The sequence below is a fragment of the Macaca mulatta genome, chromosome 20 (genome assembly GCF_049350105.2).
Source record: "Macaca mulatta isolate MMU2019108-1 chromosome 20, T2T-MMU8v2.0, whole genome shotgun sequence".
NCBI classification, from domain to species: Eukaryota; Metazoa; Chordata; class Mammalia; order Primates; family Cercopithecidae; genus Macaca; species Macaca mulatta.
The window spans coordinates 29,198,591-29,221,234 of NC_133425.1; the positions used below are offsets into that span (position 1 = coordinate 29,198,591).

At 46.8% G+C, this 22,644-nt stretch overlaps 1 protein-coding gene, 1 long non-coding RNA gene and 1 pseudogene across 4 annotated transcripts in view; all 3 read right to left on the bottom strand.

The window, feature by feature from the left end:
• LOC144337990 (uncharacterized) overlaps window positions 1–22,644 on the bottom strand; it is a 129,283-nt gene that overhangs the window by 21,247 nt on the left and 85,392 nt on the right. The window lies entirely within an intron of this gene.
• On the bottom strand, window positions 209–3,877 carry ZNF688 (zinc finger protein 688). 3 transcript variants are annotated; one of them, XM_077983274.1, is made up of 3 exons: window positions 3,492–3,877; window positions 2,377–2,490; window positions 209–975 (listed from the first exon to the last, which is right to left on the bottom strand). In XM_077983274.1, the coding sequence occupies exons 1-3, from the start codon at window positions 3,751–3,753 to the stop codon at window positions 455–457; spliced, it is 897 nt and encodes a 298-aa protein (XP_077839400.1). In that variant the 5' UTR covers window positions 3,754–3,877; the 3' UTR covers window positions 209–454.
• Window positions 10,604–11,949, bottom strand: LOC114674341 (small integral membrane protein 30 pseudogene; annotated as a pseudogene).

A 22,644-nucleotide genomic window follows, 5' to 3' on the forward strand; every position in this document is an offset into this window, starting at 1 on the left:
CTATTCCCATCCACTCCAGTATCTGGGTCCCCTGCTGATGACAATTAGCCAGGGCTTGACAACGCCCTCCATGTAGGTCCCCTCCCCAGGTCTTGGTCCCCCCTCAGCATCTGCATTTGAAGTAGATAAGGAGTGGCTAGTTCCTCAGATGGGGGAAAGGTCTCTGTTGCACCTGATCTTCAGATAACACTTTGAAATGAGTCCAGGATCTCACTCTCTTCTTTTTTTTTTTTTTTTTTCTTTTTTTACAAAAGACTGGGGAGAGGGGTGGCAAGTCTAATCTATTCGAATCTTTACAGGCACTTTTCTTTTTACAAGTTGGAAACTTGAGGGATCCTTGAGGAAAGTCCAGGGCATGAATTTCAGTTTCGGAGTCCCCGACTCAGTGGCCCACCTCAGGGCTCCGTCAGTCCTTCGTGCCAAGGTCAGGCTCAACTCCAGCCTGCGGTGCTGCTCAGCTGCACTCCTCGAAGATGTCTGGGTAGTGCCGGAAGAGCACAGGCGGGTCCCGGTCACCTCGGACGGGGGCCCGAGGCACAGCCCGGATCCCAGGTCTCCGGCCCCGCCGCCCCCCAGAGCAGGAGCGGTGGATCCACTGGTGCGCTTCCACTGCGAACTTCCTCTTGAAGCGCATGCCACACTCGGGGCAGGGGAAGGGCCGCTCCCCGGAGTGCATGCGCCTGTGGCTGACCAGCAGCGAGGGATAGGTGAAGCGGCGGCCGCAGTCCGTGCACACATGGCGCCGCTGGCCGGCCTGAGCATCCACGCTGGGCATGGGTGCCGGGGGCTGTGCTCCTGTGGTCGGGTCCCAGGCAGCATTTTTGGGTGGCTGTGCCCGTGCCGGGGCCACGCTGATAGCTGGGTCAGGGTTGCATTCCACCAGCACTTCAGGACTCTCCTTCACAGGAGCCTTTCTAGGCCCTTTGGCTCTTGGAACTTCCTCGGGTTTCTCTTCCTTCCTGTTTGGGGCATCTCCTGGGAAACCGGAATTAAGTTACACTTACAAACACTTCTGCACAGACTGTCTCAGGTTATAGAATGCTTTTCACTTAAGGCAGTGCCAGAGAAGTTCTGTCCAGTGATTAACACACAGGCTTTAGAACAAGGTAAACAGGATTCGATCTCCTGAAAGTGACTTATCTGAGCCTTGGTTCCTTATGCATCAAATTGGAATAATAACGGCTTTTCACTTCACAGCATTGCTGGGTTAGCTTAGTAGATGCATGTTAAGCACTTAGTAAGTGCTCAGGAAGCAGGGGCATTTATTTATTTATTTATTTATTTATTTATTTATTTATTTATTTTTGAGACAGAGTCTCACTCTGTCACCCAGGCTGGAGTGAAGTGGAAAGATCTCAGCTCACTGCAACCTCCACCTCCCAGGTTCAAGTGATTCTCCTGCCTCAGCCTCCCAAGTAGCTGGGATTACAGGAGCTCACCACCACGCCCAGCTAATTTTTGTATTTTTAGTAAAGACAGGGTTTCACCATGTTGGCCAAGCTGCACTTGAACTCCTGACCTCAGGTGATTCACCCGCCTCAGCCTCCCAAAGTGCTGGGATTACAGGCATGACCCACCGCACCTGGCCAAGCAGTGGCTATTATTAGTGTGGTTTCTCCATTTTTTGTAAGGTAAGACTCTTTTATAGATGAGGAAACATTTGCTCAAGGTCACTCTACTGGGGGATGGTGAAGGGAGAAAAGCCAACTTGTCAATGACTGGGTATTTTTTCTCGTGCCACTTTGCCTCACTTGAGGAATGTGAAAGGTAGACCTGAAGGCACTTCCAATCTTGGGGAGTTTTAGTTATTCCTGAAAGAGAGAGAATGAGCTGGCCTGGCACAGTGGCTCAGGCCTTTAATCCCAGCACTTTGGGAGGCCGAGGCGGGCAGGTCACATGAGATCAGGAGTTCGAGACCACCCTGGCCAACATGATGAAACCCCGTCTGTACTAAAAATACAAAAATTAGTTGCTCGTGGTGGCGTGTGCCTGTAATTCCAGCTACTCTGGAGGCTGAGGTGGGAGAATCGTTTGAACCCAGGGGACGGAGGTTGCCATGAGCCGAGATAGCACCACTGCACTTCAGCCTGGGCTACAGAGTGAGACTCCCTCTCAAAAAAAAAGAAAAAAAGAGAGAGAGAGAGAATGAGAGAAATCTGGAAGCACAAGCATGTTGGACTGGGCTCCCAGTCCCCACAGGACCGCTGTCCTATGTTCTGAAAACTTTGTACCAGGTCTGCCTTCTTTACTCCTCTAGTACCCAACACAGTTGAATTTCTTTAAGGATGCTGGAAGTGGGGGCCTGAAAGGAAACTCTGCTAGACAGGAAGCCTTGGAAAATCAAGTGGGGGGGGAGGACCCGGGACTATCCCTCACCTCTCCGAGCTCCTCCCAGTCTTTCCCCCTTCTCAGGATCCTGGGCGGCGGGGCTCCAAGCCTCAGTCTCCTGTTCCATCCAAGAGATAAGGGCTGGTTTGGGGCCTGGGAATCCTGGGAGAGAACAGGGATCACAGCACGGGCCTGAGAGGCCATCGTGGGGAGTTGGCATTCCCCTCCAGGCTGAGGGCACCCCCTCGGAGCTTATACTCAACCTGGACCGGGGTGCAGTGCTGCTGCCTGAATGAAGTGGATGCGGGTGAAAACACTCCCGAGGGGGTACCTGAAGCCCTGGGAACGGGAGGTGGCTGCTGGTGTTGGCGCAAGAGTGCGGGGTTAGGGCTCACAGTTCTCTCGGCCCTTCCACATCATCTCCCCTGTGAACCCAGTAAAGGAGGAGGGGGCTCGGACCCGGGGCTCTCACCGAGCGCGCCCAGGTGGCCGTAGGTCTCCCGCATCACGTCCCGGTACAGAGCCCTCTGCGCGGGCCGCAGACAGCCCCACTCCTCCGGGGAGAAGTACACGGCCACGTCCGCGAAGCTCACAGCCCCGGGCTTCCTGCAACCAGGCCGGGTCTCCCCAGGCTTCCGCGCCAGGAGCGGGGCTGGGGGCGGCGCCATGGGGCCTTGCAGCCCCGATCGGCGGCCGCCAGGTCCCTGGGGCCGCCGTCTCCCCGCTCCCGGCCTCAGCTGTCGTTGTCCACAGGAAGGGCGGCCCCGCCCAGCCGTGGCGTCCGAACGCAGCCGAGGCAACCGAATTAGCAGGGACTGGCTGCTAGGGATTCGAGGATTCTGATAGGGACAAATATAATTCCTCAGTGTTTATTCACTTCATGGCCGCTTGGACATAGACACCCGGGTTAAGGGACCCGGAAGGTGCCTTCAGAAAATATGGCGACCACCTAGCTTCAATTGTCACAGGCTGCTCTTAAGGGCGCCATTCTTTGACCATATCAAATATGGAGCCTTTCTGACTCCTCTGGCCTCATCGTCCCACTTGCCCTTAAATAAACCTGCTTCGGATGCTTTTTCTGGTGGGCAAGGCGGGATGTCTGGGAAGTAGAAGAGAGGCTTCTTGCCTTCAAGAAAGATGGACGGGCCCGAAGCTTCACTTACCCCTCTTTACCCGCAAGACGCAACGGCCGATGATTGGCGACGATCCCGGAAGAATCTGCGCAGTGATTGGCCTGGGACTGGCGGGCGTTTGAAAGGACTCCGCCGTCCTGAAGCCTCTGTTGACTGGAGCGCAGCGGGGACCTCGGTATCTGCGGTGCTCAGAATTGTGTCCCCTACGGGCTCTTACCGTGCCTCCCAATGGCAGGAGCTGGAATCTGGTCCCCAGATCCCTTGGGAAGACGCGCACACCCTGGAAAACCATGTGTACATCCGCGGTAGAAGCAGGTGTGTGTTTTACAATAGGAGTTTAGCTGCGGAGTCCACCCAGCCCCTGGCATCCGCAGCTCGGCTCGCTCAGGCTCTAGACTGAAGCTGCAGGCGAAAGAACGTGCTTGGTGAGGATGGAATCGGAATGGGGAAGTCTTAAATTACATTGTAGTTGTTGCTAACATACATAAATTTATTTTTTGTTTGTTTTGAGACAGGGTCTTGTTCTGTGGCCCAGGGTGGAATGCAGCAGTGCGATCCTAGCTCGCTGCAGACTCGACCTCCCGGGCTGAAGCGATCTTCTCACCTCAGCCTCCCGAGTAGCTGGGACCACAGGCGCACACCCCATGCTTGACTAATTTTAAATTTTTAAAACAGAGACAGGGTCTTGCTATGTTGCCCAGGCTGCTTTGGAATTCCTGGCCTCAAGCAATCCTTCTGCCTCGGCCTCCCAAAGTGCTGTGATTACAGGTATGAGCCACCGTTCTCGGCCATTTCTACTTTTTTCTTTTTCTTTTTCTTTTTTTTTTTGGGGGGGAAGGAGTTTTACTCTTGTTGCCCAGGAGTGCAATGGTGCAATCTCGGCTCACCGCAACCTCCGCCTCCCAGGTTCAAGCGATTCTCCTGCCTCAGCCTCCCAAGTAGCTGGGATTACAGGCATGAGCCACCATGCCCGTCTAATTTTGTATTTTTAGTAGAGACGGGGTTTCTCCATGTTGGTCAGGCTGGTCTCGAACTCCCGACCTCAGGTGATCCTCCCACCTCAGCCTCCCAAAGTGCTGGGATTACAGGCGTGACCCACCGCGCCCGGCCCCGCCATTTCTACTTCTTTATGTTGTTCCAGATTACCAAAGATAGCATCAACTTTCGAATCCTAATTTTTTTTGGAAACCTTCCTCCTTTAGCCTTCAGTCTCCTCTCTAAACTGGATTGGGCCTCAGTTCTTCTCATACGAGGTCTCCCCTTCCTGTTGTCCTGGGTTGTATCCTCTGCTTCCTAGATTTAAGGTATTTATTTTTCAGCCAAGATGGGTCATCGTCATGGCTAGTGGTGTTGGACTATAAGTACTAGTTGCCTTCATCCCCACATTTGGAATATACCTGCAATCACACAGGAAGCAGAATACTGTTTGCTAAGCATGGGGCTGCTTGCTGGAGATAACAAGCAAGGCCTACCAGGTCCCTGCTGTCCTTCTGGCCCTGGATCTACTTGCTTGGCTCCCCTGCCCGCCCTAGTATATCAAGCCTTCCTTTTTATTCAATGGTGTTCTTTATTGCTGACTTTCCAGTCAAGATTTCTTTGTATTTTCTGGCTTACCCTTGCTGTTTTTCACCTGAAATACTTTTTTTGAGATCCTGCTGATCTCATATGCACAAATTAATTATTAATTGTTAATAATTAAATATTAATATGCTTATATTATTACTTTGAGTTCTGGAACTGCTTCACTGCACTCCACGTGGTGAATAGTGTAGAAATTGAATAAGGAAAAATATACCCTTAGAAATCAGTATTTTTTGCCGGGCGCGGTGGCTCAAGCCTGTAATCCCAGCACTTTGGGAGGCCGAGACGGGCGGATCACTAGGTCAGGAGATCGAGACCATCCTGGCGAACATGGTGAAACCCCGTCTCTACTAAAAAATACAAAAAACTAGCCGGGCGAGGCGGCGGGCGCCTGTAGTCCCAGCTACTCGGGAGGCTGAGGCAGGAGAATGGCGTAAACCCGGGGGGCGGAGCTTGCAGTGAGCTGAGATCCGGCCACTGCATTCCAGCCCGGGCGACAGAGCCAGACTCCGTCTCAAAAAAAAAAAAAAAAAAAAATCAGTATTTTTTAAATTTTGAAAATATTTAATTTAGGCCCGGCCCAGTTGCTCACACTTGTAATCCAGCACTTTGGGAGGCTGAAGTGGGCAGATTGCTTGAGGCCAGAAGTTAGAAACCAGTGTGGCAACATGGTGAAACCCAATCTCTGCTAAAAATACAAACATTGGCCAGGTCTGGTGGTGCACACCTGTAGTCCCAGCTACTTAGAAGGCTGAGGCATAATAATTTCTTGAACCCAGGAAGCAAAGGTTGCAGTGAGCAAGATCATGCCACTGCACTCCAACCTGGACGACAGAGCGAGACCCTGTCCCAAAAAGAAAAAAAAAATTGGGCCAGGCACAGTGACTCACGCCTGTAATCCCAACACTTTGGGAGGTCAAGGTGGGAGGATCACCTGAGGTCAGGAGTTCAAGACCAACCTGGCCAACATGGCAAAACCCCGTCTGTACTAAAAATACAAAAATTAGCTGGGTGTGGAGTTGGAAGCTTGTAATCCCAGCTACTCAGGAGGCTGAGGCACAAGAATGACTTGAACCTGGGAGGCAGAGGTTGCAGTGAGCCGAGATCGCGCCATTGCACTCTAGCCTGGGCGACAGAGCAAGACTCTGTCTCAAAAAAAAAAAGAAAAGAAAAGGAAAACAAAAAAAATTAATGTATTGATACACAAAATTTTTACATATTTATGGAGTTCATGTGATGTTTTGCTTTGCTTCATACATAGAATGTACAGTAATCAAGTCAGGATATTTAAGGTATCAATCACCTTGAGTATTTAACATTTCTATGTGTTGGGAAAATTTCAAGTCCTCTCTTCTAGCTATGGAAATTTACAGTACTTTGTTAACTACAGTCACCCTACTCTGCTATTGAACATTACAAGTTATCCCTTCTTCCTAAGTATACGTTTGTACCCATTACCCAACTTCTCTTCATCCACCTCTCCCACCCACATACACCCTTCCAATCTCTGATATCATTCTACTCTCCACATCTGTGAGATCAGCTTTTCTAGCTCCCACATGTAAGTGAGGACATGTGATATTTGCCTTTCTGTGTCTGGCTTATTCACTTAACATAATGACCTCCAGTTCCATCCATGCTGTAAACATGATTTCATTTTTTTATGGCTGAATTCCACTGTGTATATGTATCATGTTTTCTTTATTCATTTGTCCACTGATCAACACTTAGGTTGATTCCATATATTTGCTATTGCAAACATGGCTCTACAGTAAACACAGAGATGCAGGTTATCTTTTTTATATACTGATTTCTTTTCCTTTGGATAAACTCCAGGTAGTGGGATTGCTGGATCACATGGTAGTTCTTTGTTTTGTTTTGTTTTTTTTTTTTTTTTGAGGCTGAGTTTTGCTTATGTTATCCAGGTTGGAGTGCAATGCCCGGGTCTCAGCTCACTGCAACCTCTGCCTCCTGGGTTCAAGTGATTCTCCTGCCTCAGCCTCTCGAGTAGGAACTACCATGTGGGCCTCACCCTCCATCAGGCCCAGCTAAATTTTGTATTTTTAGTAGAGACGGGGTTTTACCATGTTGGCCAGGCTGATCGTGAACTTCTGGCCTCTGGTGATCCACCAGCCTCGGCCTCCCAAAGTGCTGGGATTACAGGTGTGAGCCACCGCCCGGCCCACATGGTAGTTCTATTGTAGTTCTATTTTGGGTTTTTTGAGACATCTCCATATTGTTTTCAATAGTGGCTGTACTAACTTACATTCCCACCAACAGTGTGTAGGAGTTCCCTTCTCTCTTTTTTTTTTTTTGAGAAGGAGTTTCACTCTTGTTGCCCAGGTTGCAATGGCACAATCTTGACTCACCGCAGACTCCGCCACCAGGGTTCAAGCGATTCTTCTGCCTTAGCCTCCTGAGTAGCTGGGATTACAGTCATGCACCACCACTCCTGGCTAATTTTGTATTTTTAGTAGAGATGGGGTTTCTCCATGTTGGTCAGGCTGCTCTCGAACTCCCGACCTCAGGTGATCCACCCACCTCAGCCTCCCAAAGTGCTGGGATTATAGGCGTGAGCCACCACGCCCAGTCAAGAGTTGCCTTCTCTTAGCATCCTTGCCAATACCTGTCATGTTTTGTCTTCTTAATAACAGCCATTCTAACTAAGGTAAGATAATATCTCATTGTGTGGTTTTTTGTTTTTGAGTCAGAGTCTTGCTCTGCAGCCTAGGCTGGAGTGCAGTGGCACAACCTCAGCTCACTGCAACCTCCCCCTCCTGGGTTCAAGCGATTCTCCTGCCTCAGCTTCCCGAGTAGCTGGGATTACATGCGTGCACCATCATGCCCAGCTAATTTTTGTATTTTTAGTAGAGATGGAGTTTTGCCATGTTGAGAAGGCTGGCCTCAAACTCCTGACCTCAGGTGATCCGCCCACCTCAGCCTCCTAAACTGCTGGGATTACAGGCGTGAGCCACCATGCCAGCTTCCTTGTAGTTCTGATTTGCATTTCCCTGATGATTAGTGGTGTTGAGCAGTTTTTCATGTACCTGTTAACCATTTGCATGTTTTCTTTTGATTCTCCTTATATTATTATTTTTATTATTAATTATCATTATTATTGAGACAGGTTCTCACTCTGTCACACAGGCTGGAGTGCAGTGGTATGATCACAGCTCACTGCAGCCTCAACCTCCCTGGATTTAGGTGATCCTCCCACCTCAGCCTTTTAAGTCATTGGAACTAGAAGCGTGCAACACCATGCCTGACTAATTTTCGTTTTTGTAGAGATGGGGTCTCTCGATGATGCCCAGGCTGGTCTGGAACTCCTGGGCTCAAGTGAGCCTCCCACCTCAGCCTCCCAAAGTGCTAGGATTACAGGTGTGGGCCACCATGCCCAGCCTATTATTGTTATTTTGAAACAGAGTCTCACTCTGTCACCCAGGTTGGGGTGCAGTGGCACGATCAAAGCTCACTGCAGCCTAGAACTCTAGGGCTCAAGTGATCTATACTCCCACCTCCGCCTCCTAAGTAACTAAGACTACAGGTGAGTGGCTATTTGGATTCTCCTTTTAAACAGAGCAGCAACTTGAACCAAAAATACTTTTGTTTCTTCAGATCCTATGTTGTAAATCACTTCTCTTTGAACTAAGTATGCAGCAGAAGACTTTAGAAGATGAAGCTGAACAATAAAAATGTTAATAAACAGATTGAAAGAAACTTTTTTTTTTTTTTTTTTGAGATTGAGTCTCACTTTGTCGCCAGGCTGGAGTGCAGTAGCGCGATCTCGGCTCACTGCAACCTCCAATTCCCTGGTTCAAGCGGTTCTCTTGCCTCAGCCTCCTGAGTAGCTGGGATTACAGGCACATGCCACCACACCCAGCTAGTTTTTGTATTTTTAGCAGAGACAGGATGCTCTTGATCTCCTGACCTTGTGATCCACCTGCCTCGGTCTCCCAAAGTGCTGGGATTACAGGCATGAGCCACCGCGCCTGGCCTGTTTGTTTGTTTTTTTAGACAGTCTTACTCTGTGGCCAACGCTGGAGTGCACTGGTACAATCTTGGCTCACTGCAACCTCTGCCTCCTGAGTTCAAGCAATTCTCATGCCTGTCTCCCAAGTAGCTGGGAACACCACAGCCTACTAATTTTTGTATTTTTAGTAAAGATGGAGTTTTGCCATGTTGGCCAGGCTGGTCTCAAACTCCTGGCTTCAAATGATCCACCATCCTCGGCCTCCCAAAGTGCTGGGATTACAGGTATGAGCCATAGTGCCAGGCCTGAAACAAACTTTCAAGTAAGACTAAAAGTGTTCCATCCCAAGTAGCTGATGTGTTGTTTTTCCTGCCATTCATTATAAAAATATAAAAATTGGCTGGGCACAGTGGCTGACACCTGTAATCCTACCCACTTTGGGAGGCGGAAGTAGACAGAACATTTGAACCCATGAATTCAAGACCAGCCTGGGCAAAACCCCATCTGTACAAAAAATACAAAAATTAGCTGGGCATGGTGGCATGTGCCTATAGTCCCAGTTACTCAAGAGGCTGAGATGAGAAGGAGAAACACCTGAGCCCAGGAGGTTGCGGCTACAGTGAGCTGTGACTGTGCCACTGCATTCCAGCCTAGGCTACAGTGAGACCCTGTCTCAAGAAACAACAACAACAAAAAACTGCTCTTGGTGTCTTTTTTTTTTTTTTTTTAATAACATAATGGGTTTATATTTAATATAGTACTTCTCATCAGGAGGATGTTACTCAGTTAATATAAAGTTTTTTTTCAAAACATTAAATCTCTTCCATGTCAATGTTTATAGTTTTTTTTTTAACACTAAATTTTTTCTGCATTTCAGTATTAGATATACTGAATACATTTTTCTAAATGTTTTTTCCCCAGAGATAAAAGTTTTCCTTTTTGGCTGACTCTCTGATATCTAAATATAATATTAACTTGGGAGACAACAAAACAACAATCTAATTTAAAAAAAAAAAAAAGGGGCCGGGCGCGGTGGCTCAAGCCTGTAATCCCAGCACTTTGGGAGGCCGAGACGGGCGGATCACGAGGTCAGGAGATCGAGACCATCCTGGCTAACACAATGAAACCCCGTCTCCACTAAAAATACAAAAAAATTAGCCAGGCGTGGTGGCGGCGCCTGTAGTCCCAGCTACTCGGGAGGCTGAGGCAGGAGAATGGCGGGAACCCGGGAGGCGGAGCTTGCAGTGAGCCGAGATCGCGCCACTGCACTCCAGCCTGGGCGACAGAGCGAGACTCCGCCTCAAAAAAAAAAAAAAAAAAAAAAAAAAAGGAGAAAAGACTCCTCAGTGATTCAGGAGGCAGTGATTATAACCGAACAGTGGTGATTTCCTAAGATTCTGGGCAAGAACTTCCTTCTTCCTATTTCACATGCTTTGAGAGAATTCTAAGATTATGAAATATTACTTCTGTAAATTTCAGCCATTTTACTTCTTTGACCTCCTTTCTAACTAGCAAATTATAGGCTGCATTTTTCTGTGCATTATTTGTTGTAAAGAAAACATTTTTTTTTTCCATTTGTAAATGTATGTTTGTTCCCATTTCATGGAAACAATGAAAAATGTGAAACTCCCTTATTTACTGATCCTTGGAACCTTTCACACACCAGAGCTCAAGTTTAGCCTCTATAGCACAAAGGTTTTCAAGGTGAAGTTTGACTCAGTAGGCCTTTCAAAATCACATTCGTCCATTTCTTTTTCGTGCATATACCTGCAAGCAGGCACAAATGCCTGTAATGCTGAGAACCACACCTAACAAAAGGGCGATTGCATCACTGGCTTCTACTGCTTCCACAACAGGTAGCACCAAAAGCAGTGACATGAGGACCAAGGACAACTGTGTTGAAACTGAGGTAATGATGTTGGTCTCGAACTCCTGACCTCAGGTGATCTGCCTGCCTCGGCCTCCCAAAGTGCTGGGATTACAGGCGTGAACCACTGCACCCAGCCCACCATCCTATTTGATTAAAGGGAAATGAAGGCACAAGGAAATACAGACCACGACTGGCAGGTTAGAGCCAGTAGATTTCTGTCTGCAGCCACAGATCTTCCTTCCCAGGCATCCACTGCCTGCAGCTAGAGAGTCTAGTTGTTGTGTTCCTCACAACACCATTATCAGGTGGGGTCCCTCACATGGTGAGATGCACAAGCCACTGGCATGTCACTTAGACTCTGCCCAATTTGGACAAATTTTATCAAACTCTGGTTGCGTTTCATTTGCTGGTTTATTATAAGGATATCACAAAGGACACAGATGAAGAGATGTTGTGGGTGAGATATGGGGGAAGCGGAGCAGAGATTCCACGCCCTCCTTGGGTATGCATGCTACCCCTCCAGGAACCTTCACATGTTCACCTATCTGGAAGCTTTTTTTTTTCTTTTCAGGTGGAGTTTCGCTCTTGTTGCCCAGGCTAGAGTGCAACAGCACAATCTTGGTTCACCGCAGCCTTCACCTCCTGGGTTCAATCAATTCTCCTGCCTCAGCCTCCCGAGTAGCTGGGATTACAGGCGCACGCCACCATGCCCAGCTAATTTTTGTACTTTTAGTAGAGACAGGGTTTCACCATGTTGGCCAGGCTGGTCTTGAACTCCTGACCTCAGGTGATCCACCCTTCTCAGCCTCCCTAAGTGCTGGGATTACAGGTGTGAGCCACTGTGCCCAGCCAGGACGGCCTTTTAAAGTTATTTTGATGTTGGACAATGCCCTTGGCCACTCAGAACCCCATGAGTTCAACACCTTTGGTGTTGAAGTGGCCTACTTACCCCCAAACACAACACTTCCAATTCAGCCTATAGATCAGGTTGTCATAAAGATCTTTAAGACTCATTGCACATGGTGCTCTATGGAAAGGATGGTCAACCCTACGGAAAAGAACCCCATCATGAAAGTCTGGAAGGATTACACCATTGAAGACACCATCATTGTTATAGAAAAAGCTGTGAAAGCCATTAAACCTGAAACAAATTCCTACAGGAGAAAACTATATCCAATAGTGTGACTACTAGAGAAAACTATACCCAGATATTATGCATTACTTCATAGGAAATTATGACAAGAGTCAATCAAGGAAATCACGAAAGAGACTGTGGATATGGAAAAAAAAAAAAAAAGGCAGAGGGTGAAGGGTTTCAAGACATGGATTTTGGAGAAATTGAAGAGCTAACAGACACCATACCAGAGGAATTAGAATACAACTTGGTAGAGATGAGTGCTTCTGAACCAGTGTCAGATGATGAGGAAGATGGAAAAGGGGCAGTGCCAGAAAACAAATGGACATTAGACAATCTGGCAGGAGGGTTTCCGTCATTTAAGATTGCTTTTGACTTCTTTTATGACTTACAGCCTTCTATGATATGGGCACTGAAACTAAAGTAAACAGTAGAAGAAGGATCGGTACTGTATAGAAATGTCTAGAGAAATGAAAAAGCAGCAAAAAAATCAGACAGAAACTATGATGTATTTCCATAAAGTTGTACCAGTGTGCCTGCCTCTTCTGCTCCCCTTCCCCCTTCTCCACCTCCTCTGCCTCTGCCACCCTTGAAACAGCAAGACCAACCCTTCCTCCTCTTCCTCCTCAGCCTGCTCAACGTGAAGGTGATGATGAAGAATTTTATGATGATCCATTTCCACTTAATGAATAGTAAATATATTTTCTCTTTCGTATGATTTTCTTAGTAACATTTTCTTTTCTCTAGCTTACTTTATGATGAGAATACACTATATAAGCCAGGCGTGGTGCCATGCGCCTGTAGTCCTGGCTACTCAGGAGGCTGAGGCAGGAAGATCCCTTGAGCTGAGTTTCAGGCTGCAGTTGAGCTATGGTCACGTCACTGCACTCCAACCTTCGTGACAGAGCAAGACCCATCTCTAAAAAAAAAGCAGGGGGAGGAGGGGGAGAGAGTACAGTATATGATGTATATGACATACAAAATATGTTTTTGTTTTTTTCTTTTTGAGACAGGGTCTGGCTCTGTCGCCCAGGCTGGAGTGCAGTGGCTACCATCTTGGCAACCTCCACCTCCTGAACTCAAGCCTTCCTCCTACATTAACCTCCCAAATAGCTGGGAATACAGGTACACGCCACCATGCTTGGCTAATTGTTTAATTTTTTGTAGAAACGGGGTTTCACCTTGTTTTCCAGGCTGGTCTTGAAGTCCTGAGCTCAAGAAATCCTCTTACCTCAGCCTCCCAAAGTGCTGGGATTACAGGTATGGGCCCCAAAATATATATATATATATTTAAATATTTACTATCTGATTTTTTTTGTTTTTTTTCAGAACAGGATCTGACTCTGTCATCCAGGCTGGAGTGCATTGGTGAGATCTCGGCTCACTGCAACCTCCACCTCCCAAGCTCAAGCAATCCTCCTGCCTCAGCCTTAGCTGGGATTACAGGCATGCGCCATGGTACCCAACCCCAAAATATGTTCTAATTCACTATTGATGTTATTGGTAAGGCTTCCAGTAAACAGTAGACTATTAGTAGTTAAGTTTTGGGGAGTCAAAAGTTAGTGAAGGCCTGGTGTGGTGGCTAATGCCTGTAATCCTAGCACTTTGGGAGGCTGAGGTGGGTGGATCACCTGAGGTCAGGAATTCGAGACCAGCCTGGCCAACATGGTGAAACCCTGTCTCTACTAAAAATACAAAAATTAGCCAGGCGTGGTGGCACATGCCTATAATTCCAGCTACTCAGCCGGCTGAGGCACAAGAATCGCCTGAACCCAGGTGTTGGAGATTGCAGTGAGCCGAGATTGTGCCAGTTCACTCCAGCCAGGGACAAAGAGCAAAACTCCATCTCAAAAAAAAAAAAAGGCAGAACAAATGTTACCAGAGGCTAGAAAGGGAAGGGTAGGGGCAAGGGTGGGATAGGGAAAAATTTGTTAATGGACACAAAATTATTAGCTATATTGGAGGAATACGTTCTAGAGTTTTACAACACTGTAGAATGACTATAGTTAACAATAATACACTATATATTTTCAAATAACTAGAAGAGAAGATATTGAATGTTCCTAACACAAAGAATGATAAATGTTTTAGATGATGGATGCCCCAATTTGACCAGTACACATCGTATGTATAGAAACATCACCATATACCCCATATTTATGTACAGTTATTATGTATGAATTAAGAATAATGGACCCCAAATATTTCATGTCCTAATCTGCAAAACCTGTGATTGTGTTACCTTATATTAGCAAATAGGACTTTGCAGATGTGATTAAACTAAGGATTTTGAGTTAAGAACACTATCCTGTTGAGTCTAGTGTAATCACAATGGTCCTTATAAAAGGGAGGCAAGAAGGTCAAGGTCCAAGAAGGAGATGTGACAACAAAAGCAGAGGTGGGAGTGATGCAGTTGCTGGAGAGGGGCCACTAGCCAAGGAATGTAGGCAGCCTCTAGAAGCTGGAAAAGGCAAGAAACAGATTCTCCCTAGAGCTCTAGAGAGGGAATGTAGCCCTGCCAACACCTTGATTGTCCCATAAGACCTATTTTCAGACTTTAGACCTGAAGAACTATAAGATGATAAATTTGTGTTGTTTTCAGTCACCAGTTTGTAGTAATTTCTTACAGTAACAAATGAACACAGGTAACATTGTTGAGGAGCTATTTCTGAGCTTTGTCAACTACTCTATTGATGTAGGAGCAGTCTCCCAGCTCTGAACTCAAGAAAGTCTAAAAAGAAGCAGGACTCAAAGACATTATGCTGAATAAAAGAAGCTTTAGACAAAAAAAATACACACTGTATGATTCCAATAATATGAAGTTTTATAACAAGAAACACTAATTAGAATAGTAGTTGTCTCTGGTGGAGCGGGGATGGGAATTGACTAGGAAGGAGCATGAGGCAATTTTCTTTCTTTTCTTTCTTTTTTTTTATTTTTTGAGACAGAATCTTACTCTGTCGCCAGGCTGGAGTACAGTGGCACGATCTTGGCTCACTGCAATCTCCGACTCCCTGATTCAAGTGATTCTTCTGCCTCAGCCTCCCAAGTAGCTGGGATTACAGGTATGTACCACCATGCCCAGCTAATTTTTGTATTTTTAGTAGAGATGGCGTTTCACCATATTGGCCAGGATGGTCTCGAACTCCTGACTTCGTGATCCGCCCACCTCGGCCTCCCAAAGTGCTGGGATAACAGGCGTGAGCCACTGCACCCAGCCACATGAGTGAACTTTCTGGGATGATGGTAATGTTATATATTTTGATAGGGGTTTGAGTTACAGATGTATACATCTTTGTCAACATTCAGCAAATATACACTTAAAGTTTGTGCATTTTATGTACTTTTAACTCAAAAAACATGTAAAATAAATGTGGAGCTCTAATTAATAACATGCATGTTGAAATGTTTACAGGTGAAGTGTACTGATTTCAGCAATTTTTTTTACGTGCACCCAGAAACAAAGTATACTGGTAGAGAAACTGATAGTTACATGATAAAGCAGATATACTAAATGTTAATTGTAGAATATAGGTGGTGAGTATATGTGTGTTCTCTGTAAAAGTCCTTTAACTTTACTGTATCTTTCAAAACTTTTAAAATGGATTGTGGCCAGGCGCAGTGGCTCACACCTGTACTCCTAGCACTTTGGGAGGCTGAGGCGGGCGGATCACCTAAGGTCGGGAGTTTGAGACCAACCTGGCCAACATGGTGAAACCCCATCTCTACTAAAATACAGAAATCAGCTGGGCATGGTAGCTTATGCCTGTAATCCCAGCTACTCTGGAGGCTAGGGCCCGAGAATCGCTTGAACCCAGGAAGTGGAGGTTGTAGTGAGCCGAGATCGCACCACTGCACTCCAGCCTGGGCAACAGAGTGAGACTCCATCTCAAAAGATAAAACAAAACAAAACAAAACAAAAAAACCACTATTGAGAATGAAAAGACACCCACAGAATGGGAGGAAATATTTGTAAATCATGTGTCTAATAAGGGATTAATATTCAGAATTTATAAAGAACTCCTGTAACTCAACAACCACTAAAAAATAAAAATCCCAATTTAAAAGCAGGCAAAGAGGCTGGGCGCGGTGGCTCACACTGTAATCCCAGCACTTTGGGAGGCCAAGATGGGCAGATCACTTGAGGCCAGGAATTCAAGACCAGCCTAACCAACAGAGATGGTGAAACTCCATTTCTGTTAAAAATACAAAAATTAGCCAGGCACTGTGGCACGGACCTGTAATCCCAGCTACTCAGGAGGCTGAGGCAAGAAAATCACTTGAGCCTGGGAGGCGGAGGTTGCAGTGAGCCGAAACGGCGCCACTGCACTCCAGCCTGGGTGACAGAGCAAGACTCCGCTCAAAAAAAAAAAAAAAAAAGAATTAAAGAAAAAAAGATAAAAGCAGGCAAAGGACTTATATAGACATTTCTCCAAAGAAGATATACAGATGAGCTGGGTGTGGTGACTCATGCCTGTAATCCCAGCACTCTGGGAGGCTGAGGCAGGTGAATCACCTGAGATTAGGAGTTCAAGACCAGCCTGGCCAACATGGCGAAACCCCATCTCTACTAAAAATACAAAAAAAAAAAAAAAATCAGCTGGGCATGGTGGCGCACGCCTGTAATCCTAGCTACTTGGGAGGCTGAGGCAGGAGAATTGCTTGAACCCAGGGGACAGAGATTGCAGTGAGCTGAGATCTTGCCATTGCACTCCAGTCTGAGTGACAGAGTGAGACTCTATCTCAAAAATAAATAAATAAATGAATAAACAAACAAATGATAAATAATTATCACTTTTGTGCATTTTCCCAATTTCTTTACTGATTATTCTTGGGATTTGGAAAAAACATAAGGCCAGGCGAGGTGGCCCACACCTGTAATCCCAGCACTCTAGGAAGCCAAGGCAGGAGGATTAAAGGGCTTGAGCCCAGGAGTTCAAGACCAGCCTGGGCAACGTGGAGAAGCCTCATCTCTACAAAGAATACAAAAAAATTAGCTGGGTGTAGTGGCGCATGCCTGTGGTCCCAACTACTCAAGAGGCTGAAGTGGGTGGATCACTTGAGCTCAGGGAAGTCGAGGCTGCCGTGAGCCATGATCGCATGACCGCATTCCAGCCTGGGCCACAGAGAAACTCATTCTTGCTGGGAAGGAATTCTCACATGTACACACTAGCAGAAGCCACAAGAGGCACCAGGAAGACTAGAAGAATGTGGGGCATGAAAGCTAAGTTAGAAGAGAGTTTAAGTAGGAAAACTCAGGTATATAAGATAAAAACTGAAGCACTGATTTGTTAAGTAGGTCATCAGTTATCTTAAAGGACAGTCTTAGAATAAAACATTGCATAGCAGCTGACTTTACAGTCATCCAGATATGTGATCCTGGACAAGTTATTTATTTATTTATTTTTTAATTTTTTGAGATGGAGTTTCGCTCTTGTTGCCCTGGCTGGAGTGCAATGGCACAATCTCAGCTCATTGCAACCTCTGCCACCCGGGTTCAAGCAATTCTTCTGCCTCAGCCTCCCAAGTAGTTGAGATTACAGGTATGTGCCACCATGCCCAGCTAATTTTTTGCATTTAGTAGAGATGGGATTTCACTATGTTGATCAGACCGGTCTCGAACTCCTGACCTCAGGTGATCCACCCACCTCGGCCTCCCAAAGTGCTGGGATTATAGGCCTGCACCCCTGTGCCCAGTCGACAAGCTATTTAATGTCACTGTGCCTGTTTCCTCACCTGGTCAAGGAAAACAATACATACTGTCAGATCTGGAATTTGAGGCTGCCCTACTTATAGGTTAATAAATGGGTCTGTTCATGGATGCTGTCAGAAAACAGAGACAAAAGACCTTACTGTTCAGGGCACAACAGGCAGCATGAGCATGCCTGCATTGGTTCCTTTCTGCCCCCTGCAGGGGCAACGTGAGATGTACCCAGATAGATGCTAGACACATAGTGAGTTGCATCAAAGGGGAGGAACAAGAAGCTCCTGCTGTTTTTTTCCTTTTTAAAGATGGGGTTGGGCTGGGAGCAGTGGCTCACGCTTGTAATCCCAGCACTTTGGGAGGCCAAGGTGGGCAGATCACCTGAGATCAGGAGTTCGAGACCAGCATGACCAACATAGTGAAACCCCGTCTCTACAAAAATACAAAAATTAGCTGGGCATGGTGGCAGTGACTATAATCCCAGCTACTTGGGAGGCTGAGGCAGGAAAGTTGCTTGAAAACCCAGGAGGTGGAGGTTGCAGTGAGCCAAGATCGCGCCACTGCACTCCAGCCTGAGCGATGAGTGATACTCCTTCAATCAATCAATCAATCAATCAATAACATGGGTTCTTGCTATGTTGGCCAGGGTAGTCTCAAACTCCTGGCCTCAAGCAATTCTCCTGCCTTGGCCTCCCAAAATTCTGGGATTACAGGTGTGAGCCACCATGCCCAGCTGTTTTTTTTTTTTTTTTTTTTTTTGAGACAGTCTCGCTCTGTCGCCCAGGCTGGAGTGCAGTGGCCGGATCTCAGCTCACTGCAAGCTCCGCCTCCCGGGTTCACGCCATTCTCCTGCCTCAGCCTCCGGAGTAGCTGGGACCACAGGCGCCCGCCACCTCGCCCGGCTAGTTTTTTGTATTTTTTAGTAGAGACGGGGTTTCACCGGGTTAGCCAGGATGGTCTCGATCTCCTGACCTTGTGATCCGCCCGTCTCAGCCTCCCAAAGTGCTGGGATTACAGGCTTGAGCCACCGCGCCCGGCCCCATCTGCTGTTTTATAGTAAGCAGTGAGGAAGCTGCTCTTTGCCCTGGAAGCAGACATTACCTCTCCCTCAAGGTTGGCTTGCTGCAAACACTGTCCTGAGAAATGTTCTGGGTAATGAGTGGCAAGGGCTTTGCTTATTTATTTTTATTTATTGGTTATACTTGCATTTATGGTTTATTAAAGCAAAAGGATACAGATTAAAATCATCAAAGGGATAAGGTACATGGGACAAAATCCAGATGCAACCAGGCACAAACTTTCAGGCGTCTACTCCCAGTGAGGCATCACGGGGATGTCCTTTTTCCTTCCTGCAATGATTTCTGACAACAGGTGCTGGTTGTTCCCAAACAGAGAAGTTCACGCAAACTTTAGGGTGCAGGTTTTATTTTGTTTGTTTTTCTAGATAGAGTCTTACTTTTGTCACCCAGGCTGGAGTGCAATGGCGTGATCTCAGCTTACTGCAACCTCCGCCTCCCAGATTCAAGCGATTCTCCTGCCTCAGCCTCCCAAGTAGCTGGAATTACAGGTGTGTGCCACCACCTGGCTAATTTTGTATTTTTAGTAGAGATGGGGTTTCACCATGTTGGCCAGGCTGGTCTCAAACACCTGACCTCAGGTGATCCACCCACCTCGGCCTCCCAAAGTGCTGGGATTATAGGCGTGAGCCACTGCGTCGGCCATGTGCAGGGTTTTTATTGGGGGTCAGTCACATAAGCTTGGAATGTCCACACTACTGATCTCTACTACTCAGACCCCAGAGCAAAAAACAAGGTTCACTATAAATCACACTTAGGATAAACTTATTTGTTCAGACTGGTACAGCATGATGGCATGGCCCAAGATCTCTGGCATACAAAAACACTAATCAAATAAAATATTCCACGGGCTCAGAAGTTATTTCCCAGGAGCAGACCAAATGCCCATTCTGAAGATGAGCTTTCTTTGGAATGTGCAGGGTTTGAACAACCTACACCTCCTGAGTTAACCCATTCCTGCACAAACCTGGTCCCATGAGTCCACTGTACCTGGTAAACTACATTTTGAATCTCCTAGAATTAAAATTAGTTTAGGTCCAATGTCCACAAATCTCTGGACACTCTAGTTACTTCCCCTTCTCTGATGCCCACAGTAGCAGTAGTCTACATTCACTGAACCCACTTGTTTATTCTTTGGCCCACTGCAGTATTAATAGACACGTGACTGAGCTTTCATGATATGCCATGTACTGAGTTAAGCACTGTGTATACATTCCAATCTAATGTGCTTGCTAAATGGCTGCAGGTACACTTGGAAAATGCTAGAAGGTTTACAGCATGTTTTTGTCAGTGTAGAACAGTCCTTCATCAAGGGGACCCAGCCTCCCCTTCATTCAGGAGACTCTAGGTATGTGAATAGGATCAAGTCTGAGAATTTGTTGAAGGCAGGGACTTGCGATTTTTGCCAACTCAGCAAGATGTGAAGGCAGGACTTGCCGAGATGGATTGGAAGTAAATATGAGTGGGCACGCTGGTCACTTTGGAGTCACAGCAGGGAGACACACGGAGGAATATCTCCTAATACCTACTTTATAGAGTTCTTGTAAATGTTAAATTGAAATGTATATAGGCCGGGCGCGGTGGCTCAAGCCTGTAATCCCAGCACTTTGGGAGGCCGAGACGGGCAGATCACGAGGTCAGGAGATTGAGACCATCCTGGCTAACATGGTGAAACCCTGTCTCTACTAAAAAAAAATACAAAAAACTAGCCGGGCGAGGTGGCGGGCGCCTGTAGTCCCAGCTACTTGGGAGGCTGAGGCAGGAGAATGGCGTGAACCCAGGAGGCGGAGCTTGCAGTGAGCTGAGATCCGGCCACTGCACTCCAGCCTGGGCGACAGAGCGAGACTTCGTCTCAAAAAAAAAAAAAAAAAAAAAAGAAATGTATATAAAGTGCTTAACACAGTACATGGCACATCATAAAAGCTCAGTCAAGTGGCTATTAATATTGCACTAGGCCAAAGAATAAACAGAAATGGATTCAGGCCAGGTGCAGTGGCTCACACCTGTAATCCCAGCAGTTTGGGAAGCCGAGGTGGGCAGATCCCTTGAGGTCAGGAGTTTGAGACCAGTCTGGCCAACGTGGTGAAACCCCATCTCTACTACAAATACAAAAATTAGCTGGGTGTGGTGGCGGACACCTGTAGTCTCAGCTACTCAGAAGGCTGAGGCACAGAATCGCTTGAACCTGAGAGGAGGAGGCTGCAGTGAGCCGAGATTGTGCCACCGCACTCCAGCCTGGGCGACGGAGTGAGGCTCCATCTTAAAAAAATAAAGAAAAGAAAGAAGTGGATTTCGTGAATGTAGGCTACTGCTTCGAGGCATTTAGCTGAAAATAATAGGGATAGAGAGAAAAGTGATTTTGTATTGTTTTAAAGGCAGATCTTAGCATGCTTATAGGCTGGAGTGTCTTTGGGACAAGAAAGGGAATCTGAAACCATAAAACTAGGAGAGGAGAAAGTAGGAATAATAGAGCAAAGTCCCTAAGGGGCAGAAGGGGATGAAACCCAGGCCCAGCTGTGTTGCTGAACATTATACATGCAGGACTTGCCGAGACGGATCGGAAGTAAATCTGGAGTCATGGCAGGCAGTGGAATGTTAAAGAAGCTCCTATTTGACCCCTTGTATTTTCCTAGTAAAAGAGGAGGTATTTACTGGTTAAGAATATATGGAATGGGCAGGGAGCGGTGGCTCACGCCTGTAATCCCAGCACTTTGGGAGGCCAAGGCAGGTGGATCACGAGGTCAGGAGATCGAGACCATCCTGGCTAACACGGTGAAACCCTATCTCTACTAAAAATACAAAAAATTAGCCGGGCGTGGTGGTACACACCTGTAGTCCCAGCCACCAGGGAGGCTGAGGCAGGAGAATCGCTTGAACACAGGAGGCGGAAGTTGTAGTGAGCCGAGATTGTGCCACTGCATTCCAGCCTGGGTGACAGAGCGAGACTCCATCTCAAAAAAAAAAAAAAGAATATATGGAATGCTACTCTGGGCACACTGCCTATAGGGTGGTCGTGCTCTGGACTACCACAGTATTTATGTTTATTTATATTTATACATTTGTATATAAACTATTAGTTTATATCTAACTTTAATTCTATATATATATGGAAGACATAATGTTGTCCTGTTATTGTTGTTGTTTTTTAAGTCTTGCTATGTTGCCCGGGCTGGTCTCGAACTCCCAGGTCAGTCCTCCCGCCTTGGCCTCCCAAAGTGCTGGGATTACAGGTATGAACCACTGTGCCCAGTCCGGAAGATGTAATATTGAATGTTCTACTGAGGTTGAAGGTCAGGAAAGGTATTGTGGCCCCTGTCAGCAGCAATGCAGTGTTTTTTTTCACAGCTCATATCTAGGCATGGAGGCAGATGGGAGATTAATCCAGACTGAGGCTATGTATTTGTTCATTCTTTTGATTGCAAACAACAGAAACTCAAACCACCTTAAGCAGAAAGGGGAAGTTATTGGAAGGATGCTAGGATCTCTCACTGAATAAAGAGCCAGGATCCCAGCTCGGGTGGATTGAAGTGCTTCAGGGAACCTAGGAAGTTGTCTCCCATCTCTGCTTTCCGCAGACCACATAATGGAAGTTAGCCACCAGTGGCTCCCAAGTTTTGTTTTGTTTTTTTGTTTTTTTTTGAGATGGAGCTTGCTCTGTCACCCAGGCTGGACTGCAGTGGCGTGATCTCAGCTCACTGCAGGCTCCACCTCCCAGGTTCACGCTATTCTCCTGCCTCAGCCTCCTGAGTAGCTGGGACTACAGGCACCCGCTACCACGCCCGGCTAATTTTTTGTATTTTTAGTAGAGATGGGGTTTCACCGTGTTAGCCAGGACGGTCTCGATCTC

Excerpts from the sequence above, each read along its gene's own strand:
- ZNF688 (XM_077983274.1), bottom strand. The coding sequence starts at position 3,753 with ATGGTTTTCCAGGGTGTGCGCGTCTTCCCAAGGGATCTGGGGACCAGA. Across the intron at positions 2,491-3,491 it reads CGTCTTGCGGGTAAAGAGGG|GATTCCCAGGCCCCAAACCA; the intron begins GTAAGTGAAGCT and ends GTTCTCTCCCAG. Across the intron at positions 976-2,376 it reads ACTGGGAGGAGCTCGGAGAG|GAGATGCCCCAAACAGGAAG; the intron begins GTGAGGGATAGT and ends CCGGTTTCCCAG.